Below are 7242 nucleotides of genomic sequence, written 5' to 3'. Positions count from 1 at the left end.
GCACGACTACTGAGGCATTTATGCACAACTACTGAGTCATTTGTGCATAAGTATTGGCAATTTCAAGTGCATGGTTATTGATGCATCTTTAAGTAGGTATTGGGTGACACTTTGAAATATGTAGTTTTTGACCCTTGTGTGCATAATGCATAACATTCATCATTGCTACCTAGAAGCCAAAACAATAGCTATAAGTATAAGTCACATATGAAGACAACGAAAAAAACCCGTCAAAATCAGATGTACCATTTTAAGGCTTGTGGGTGTGCAAAGTTAGCTACATCCTAATACGATGTATGTAAACATATCAATAATCTCCAAATAACCAAAACCATAAACTAACCCATGTCCCCATGCTGCTGCTTATGTAATATCTGCTTAAAATTAAGCAATTAAAACTAAAAAATAAGCTTTGAAAAAAAAAGGTTGAAAATAAACACTTATTGAAAAGAATGACTAGTGACTCCATAATTTTTTTCCCTCTTTTTATGTTCCTTATTTTTTTCTCTAAAATTTATGTGAAAATTTATTATTATTAAAGATTATATTAAAAATAGCAGCAAAATTTAACTTTCAGGGCCACCAGCTCACCAGCTGCTAAAAAATTTGAGCAACAGCCAAAATAATCAAAGTCGCACGGGACCTGCCCTAAGGAAGAAAAAAGACTCCAGTTGCGTTTTTCACGAGCCAGGCTCCAAGAACAAGAGTACACGTTCCTAACCCTTATGCTAGCCAGTAATTCGTAAGACTAAGAGAAGAATGGCCACCAAGTACAAAACTATAAGCTGAGTGTTAATGGATTTGAGGCAATATCCTTTTAAACCCTAAACCCTGTACCATATCACTAACATATCTGTTTGGTCTTTTCGAGGGCTGAAAACTTGTTTCCAGTTTGTGGACAAGTTGAAAGGCAGTGATGGCTGCTTGTCATCTGTGGCGAAGGTTTCTGATTACCCAGTTGCGCCGTCAGACTTGTGTATCTTCTTCTCCAATATATAAATGCAAGCTATCGATGCACGTCAAAACATCCAACCACGGTAAGAGCTTTGGTCCTCATTTTTGTGGATTAATATTTTATTCAACAAATCCATCCCCTCAGGAAACCCACGAAAACCCTGACTTACAACAACAGGAACAAACCCTCCTAAAATTAGAGCATTTTCTGAAAAACATTAAACAGATACTGCCCGACTCTCTTGTGTTGAATGATCTTATGGAAATGTGTGATAAACTGGAACTTTCTCACAGAAATAACGCCTATGACATGCTTATCAAGGCCCTTTGTAAGGAAAATTATGTGGACTTAGCCTCTGATGTATTGGAAAAGATGTTTAATGTGGGTTGCACTCCCAGAATCCTAACATTTCATCCCCTTATATCTGTGTACTCTGAGAACAATCAGATGGATAGGCTGTATGCCCTTTTTGATATGATGAAGTCTAGAGGCTGTCCTCCGGATTCTGTTTGTTATATTACAGCTTTAAGAAAAGTTTGTTACAGAAAACGGTTTGCAGAGGCGTCACAACTGCTCGAGTCCATGGTTCGTGATGTCTCTGCCTGTAAGCTGGATGCAGTTACATATGATTTATTGATTTATGCTGCCTGCAAAACAGGAAAATTTGAAGATGGTTTGGAACTTCTTGGAAGAATGAAAGCTGAGGGCATTAGGCCTCTGAGTGGTACCTATACTCATATTCTTAATGGGTTTGTAAAAGGTGGAGAATTTGACAAAGCACATTTGTTTCTACTTCAGGAGAGCGGAAACAATCCTAGCTTGGATTCGAGTAACTATGAAAGTTTGATCAGGTCTTGTAGCAGTGCAGGCAGAGAGAAAGAGGCATATGAGCTTTTTATGGAGATGAAATTCAAGGGCTTGGAACTTCTGGATGATCAGCTGTGCAAAGAGGTTTTAGAGAACCATGGTGTTGATGAGGAAACGTAGCTCACAATTGTTTTGAAATCATTCTGCTGGGCATAGTGTACGCTGTAGATTGAGGTCACATGATTTGCCCTGCTGTGAAATTCATTGAGGTATGCATCTAAATCCGTCCTGTAAGAGGTAAAACTATGTGTCAGTTGCAAAATGACTTTGAGTATGACGCTGATTTCCAGCAAACCTTGCAAGCAAACTGTTTCTTGATTTTGGGTTCAATGCATACATATATACGTATATGTCTGGAAATTTCTGCACGAAGAATGCTGAGAACGTGAAAATTCACCTTGCACGCAAACTGTTTGATTTTGAGTTCAATGGATGTATATACACATTAACACATGGTGGGAAATTTCTGCATCAAGAAAAATGCTGATAACGTGAAAATTCAAATGTTGAGGTTTGCTTCTTGCATGAGACAAGATGACGTTAAGGTTTAATGTTTTCATCGGGGTTACATTCTATTATAGGCTTTTTGTCGTCATTATTTAGGTGGGGAAAGATGGAAAACTCACTTTTTGCACCTGTAGGCACTACAATGCTAAGAATGCAATTCCTCTTAGAAGCCATGTCAAAGGAGCATGCATTTTCTCAAAATTCGTCTGAGACTTACACACAGGCTTGTAGTTTGGCACATTTTTAAATTCTTTATGGCTTCTTTAATGTAGGGAACATGTCTAGTGAGGCTTGAATAGGAACTCTTTCTTTGATGTTTTTACTGGATGTCCATTTGTGAGCCCTTTGAAATGTTTAGGGCTGCAATAAGTGCACACACATGCATACGATTTCTTGCTTTTTCTAATGATGTAATGCTAATAGTTTACATCTAGCTATAATGGTTTTGTTTGATCATGTTTTGTATGAAACTTTTACTGCCCGTTGAAATGTTTAGGTCTGCAATAAGTGCACACACATGCATATGATTTCTTGCGTTTTCTAATGATGTAATGCTAATAGTTTACATCTAGCTATAATGGTTTGGTTTGACATGTTTTATATGAAACTTTTACTCATCTTGTGAAAAATGGAGTTTTGAGTGACTGTTTTGTGAGAAATATTATCTTTTCCATCATTTAGAGGAAATGGGTATCAATGTTTCAGTTTTGAAATAGGGTTTAGACCATACAATGATTTTTGTACTGATGTAATTTTTTTTTGCTCTGTTTGGGTGTACAGATTTAATGTGTCTGTTGAATAAACTCAGAAATTTCTATGACAAGCTAATACACTTGCATTGTGCCAATGCAACTAATTGATGGAAAGTAAAGGCTTTATTCTTTTGATTCTTGAAAATTGGTTTTCATGTGTTTTGTGCTGTTATTAGGTAATTTAAAAACTTTCCGCATGTGATTGGTTTTATGTGAAACAAATCAACCTTAAGTTTATTAATCGCCTATCTTGTTTTATTTGTTATGTTTTATGGGTAACTTTTGCAGGTTCTGTTCAATTCATTACCTTTTACAGGTATGATTAATTTATGCCTTTGTATAGCCGCCATATAAGCCTGCTCTGTTTTCTGCAGTTGCAACTAGAAAGTTTTGTGGTGGTAGCAAGAAGTGGTTGGAAGGTTTCCCAACGAGGCCGTGGATAAGATTCTTTTGAAATTAATCATTTGTTTGAAAGCACAAAGGAATTTAGTTTAGATTTAAAGTAAACATCATAAAGAATAATAACATAGTTAAAGAGTGCTAAATAAGACATCAATTACTCCATATTGCATGAAATGACACGTTTGAATAAATGGAATGAAAAATACATGGAATGCGAGCATATTATTGGTCTTTTTTATATCTGATATATTGAACAGCATTCTCTATGACATGCTTATGTTTTCTTTGCCCTTTTCTGAAAGTTTAAAGAGTTTTTAATTTATCTTTATTTCCAGTAGGGTCTCTTCCTTCTCTAAAAAAAAATTCAGTCCTTTTTTCTCCAAGGTGTTAGTGGGTACATATTAGGTTCAACTAGTAGGAGACTTGTTTAGGATTTTTGCCGAAAGATTCTGCACTTTCCCCAGGAAAACCAGCTTGAAGTGAATTCGTTCATGATTCCATGTCCCCAAAACTGCCCCCTGAACGTATTCCATGGTTACATCCTTCTGAATTACTGAGACTATATAAGTTTTGCATGATCTGGTTCCAAATTCCATTTTCTTTATTGCTATTATGTGACTTCATAAAAGGTAAAAGTAAAGGTTGTTTTTTCAATTATGTCAAAGCCAGACACCAATTTGGTCTATGAGACTTCCCTTATGGGTTTCTGTTTATTTACCTTTATATATTTTTGTTCAATATTTGCACTTACTAGATTTGGATCTCATGACCAAGCTCAAGTGTAAACCAAACTTTGTGTAATTCGAAATTCCTCCTGCACCCGTAATACATGGCAACCTTGCAAGGTTATGTTTGTCTTCCAGCTATACAAATTTTGTTTATTTTGTAATTTCATTTTTCACAACTATGTGAATTATCATGAAGAACTAGGATGCATTGGTATTGGCTGAAGTATGTAAAAAGTCTGACGGTTCAAAGGAGAAAGTAATGGGAATGTTTTGTACTTTTAGGGTATCAGAAATTTATAACAAACCCGAAAGTTTGGAAAAAATGGAATTCTTGACAAGCATGAATTGATCTATGGTATATGGAAACATTTTCTATGATTCTGGTTCTGACAGTTGTATAGAAACGCCATTCTAATTTGAACAGGTTCATCTTTCTTAATAGCAGAATCACTATAAGGATCTTGCGAGAACCATTTTGGATTGAAGAGGGTCAAATCTTACTCTAGAATGTAGTTACAGCTTGAATTAAAGAAGATAGAGCTATTGCAAAATGCATCTATTGACACTTTGCTCAAATGCATCATTGTGACCAACCACTCTTGTGCAATTTTGGAGCAGACGTGATCAAATTCTGTGCTTTCAACTGTATTTCAATTGAATACATACTATATATGACCGAATGTCTTCACATTTGAAGGGGGATGCTTATCTCCTTAGAGAATTGGGGGCCCTCTTTTATTTTTCTGAAGGTGAGGATTTTAAGAGTGAATCAGTTTGATTTAAAAGGGTATTCATTGAACGATCGATGATGCCCAATATTATAGTTCGTTTGTGGACCTTGGTGGACGTTCATGGACCTCATTCCATGACCATACCATTGCCCTCTGTTTTGTGTTCTGCCCCATGAATCTATGTCTCAATTTAGGAAGTGTTCGGGTGATTCATCTTAGAAAGGAAATATTAACCCAAAAAAGCTTAGAAACCCATAAACAATTCAAATGTTTATAATAATTGAAAATGCTAAATAAGATAAGTGAACTTTTCAAGACTTCATAGTCTACTTTTTCACTCCCTAAAGCAGCTAATACTTTAATATTGGTGAACTTTTCAAGACTTCATAGTTTACTTTTTCACTCCCTAAAGGAGCTAATACTTTAATATCCCAATAATCAAGAAAAAGCCAAACAAGGGCTTGCCTAATCTTTGTCTATATTCCTTGATGTGTTTGGAAAGTTTGTCTTCTTATTTTTGGGATAGGTTTTATACACCTAATTTTTAAAATATCAGAAGTATTTATTTAATTTTTTACACTTATTGAAGTGGCACTAATTGTCATGAGAGTTGCTAAACATAATTATGATAACTTACAAAGTATGAAAAAGTTGTTGAAATAAAAAGAAAATGATAGGAGTAAAGCGCAGATTTGGAAAAGATCAAGGAAGATCACCAAAAAGGTAGATACAATCACAGGCAGAGAACTTTAATTGAAAAGAAAGCTTTTAATCTAACTCCTCTTGATTTGGGTATTTTGATTTATGCATGAATAATAAGGACTAAATTAGCTAGTGGTTTCCACAACAAGGTTTTAGAAACAATTCATAGTTTGCGATTTTCCTCATGATTGTATATGAAATGTTTGAGTTAAAGAAAAAATAAGTCATTTTGTAGGTTGTAGGAGTAACAAAACTTTATAGGAATTCATAGAGAAAAGTTGTATTTTTTAACTCATTGAGGATTCATATAAGCTTTGGATCTCTTGGGGGTGGAGTTTTTCTTGCAAGAGTTTCTCCATGTATATCATATGTTATAGTTTGCATCTCTTTTTTCATATTTATCTTCCACTTATTAATTATCATTGTTTATGTAGTTAAATGCATAAAGTTTTTAGCATACTTTCATTATAAAATTATATCTCGTCTCTATATTTGGTATCAAAAAGGAATATCTTTATTTGAGTGTGATTGGGTTTTCCTTGTAGTGGGAGTTTGTTGTGTTTGTTTGTAGTTTCATATTCAAAGTGATAATATATTATAGCCAGTTCATCTTAGTTGGAGATAGAAAATTTCAACTGTATCGGATATGAGCTTTGCAAGTTAAAGATGGGAGCCCTTGGAAGAATGGGATCATTGGATTGCTTTGCAAAAGAAAAATAAACTAGATATGAGGAATGGAAAAAAATAGATAAAGAACACATGGCAATATTAGTTTGTGTTGATTTCATTTCATTTTATTGAATGTTTTTGGTGAAGATATTGCTTATAAATTGTGTTATAGAATCAAAGATATACATATCAAACCAAGGTTTTTTATAATAAGTTATTTTTTTTGAAAAGTCTTTTAAAATGAAGGATGAAGATTTGATTGTAAAACACTTGAATTTGTTTAATTGAATCTCGAGTCAATAATAGTTAGTTGATGTGAAGATAGATTAGGATAATGTATTCTATGATCATTATGTTAATTGCTTGAAACTTGGGATAACTTGATCCTTGTAACCAATAGATCTCTTATAGATGATTTCAAGTTGGATGCCCTTGTTTTCATCTTGCTTTTAAAAGAAACTAGGAGAAAGACTTTGGAAGGGTCGAAGTATGCATTGCGTGTGCAAAGTAAATTGGAGGAAGGTAAGGACAAGAAAAGTGATGAGAACAAGTTGAAGGAACATTAGAAGTCTAAGGGAAGGTTTAAAACACTAGGTAAGAGTAGATTGGGGTGTTGAAACAATGGTAAATAAGGGCATTTAAAGAAAGAACATGAGAATAAGAAAAAACAATGATATTTTCAATGCAAGTAAAACTTTTGATGATGAAGCTATTGATTCTTTCATCATTTTTGCTAACACGACTTTGATGACTCTTGGTTGATAAATTTAGGTGCGTTTTGCTACAACTCCTCACAAGGAGTCCTGAGAATAGTAACATAGAAAATTGTGGGCTAAGGGGAAGTAAAATTAATTTTGAGTGATAGGAGGGTTAAAACCCTCAAAGATATGGTACACATCCTTGGTTTAGTTAGGAATATAATTTATGTA

General features: G+C 34.3%; 1 protein-coding gene across 7 annotated transcripts; it reads left to right on the top strand.

Annotated features, from left to right (window-relative positions):
• Positions 1-580: 580 nt before the first annotated feature.
• LOC131066018 (pentatricopeptide repeat-containing protein At3g56030, mitochondrial) lies at positions 581-5139 on the top strand. Of its 7 annotated transcripts, XM_058000908.2 has the most exons (3): positions 583-706; positions 872-1037; positions 1614-2782. In XM_058000908.2, exons 2-3 carry the CDS (start codon positions 917-919, stop codon positions 1940-1942), a joined length of 450 nt encoding a protein of 149 aa, XP_057856891.1. In that variant the 5' UTR covers positions 583-706; positions 872-916; the 3' UTR covers positions 1943-2782. The 7 variants fall into 7 exon arrangements, 2 of the variants coding, with proteins under 2 accessions (XP_057856891.1, XP_057856837.2); XR_009111543.2 differs by adding an exon at positions 4657-5139 and having other exon boundaries at positions 581-2031; XR_009111617.2 differs by adding an exon at positions 4654-5139 and having other exon boundaries at positions 581-2031.
• Positions 5140-7242: the final 2103 nt, after the last annotated feature.

This window comes from Cryptomeria japonica, chromosome 7 (genome assembly GCF_030272615.1).
Source record: "Cryptomeria japonica chromosome 7, Sugi_1.0, whole genome shotgun sequence".
NCBI lineage: Eukaryota > Viridiplantae > Streptophyta > Pinopsida > Cupressales > Cupressaceae > Cryptomeria > Cryptomeria japonica.
Note: the sequence above shows the minus strand (reverse complement) of the source record. Positions and strands in the feature narration are given on the sequence as shown.

Bases quoted from the DNA above. Each gene is read 5' to 3' on its own strand.
- LOC131066018 (XM_058000854.2), top strand. From the start codon at position 917: ATGGCTGCTTGTCATCTGTGGCGAAGGTTTCTGATTACCCAGTTGCGC.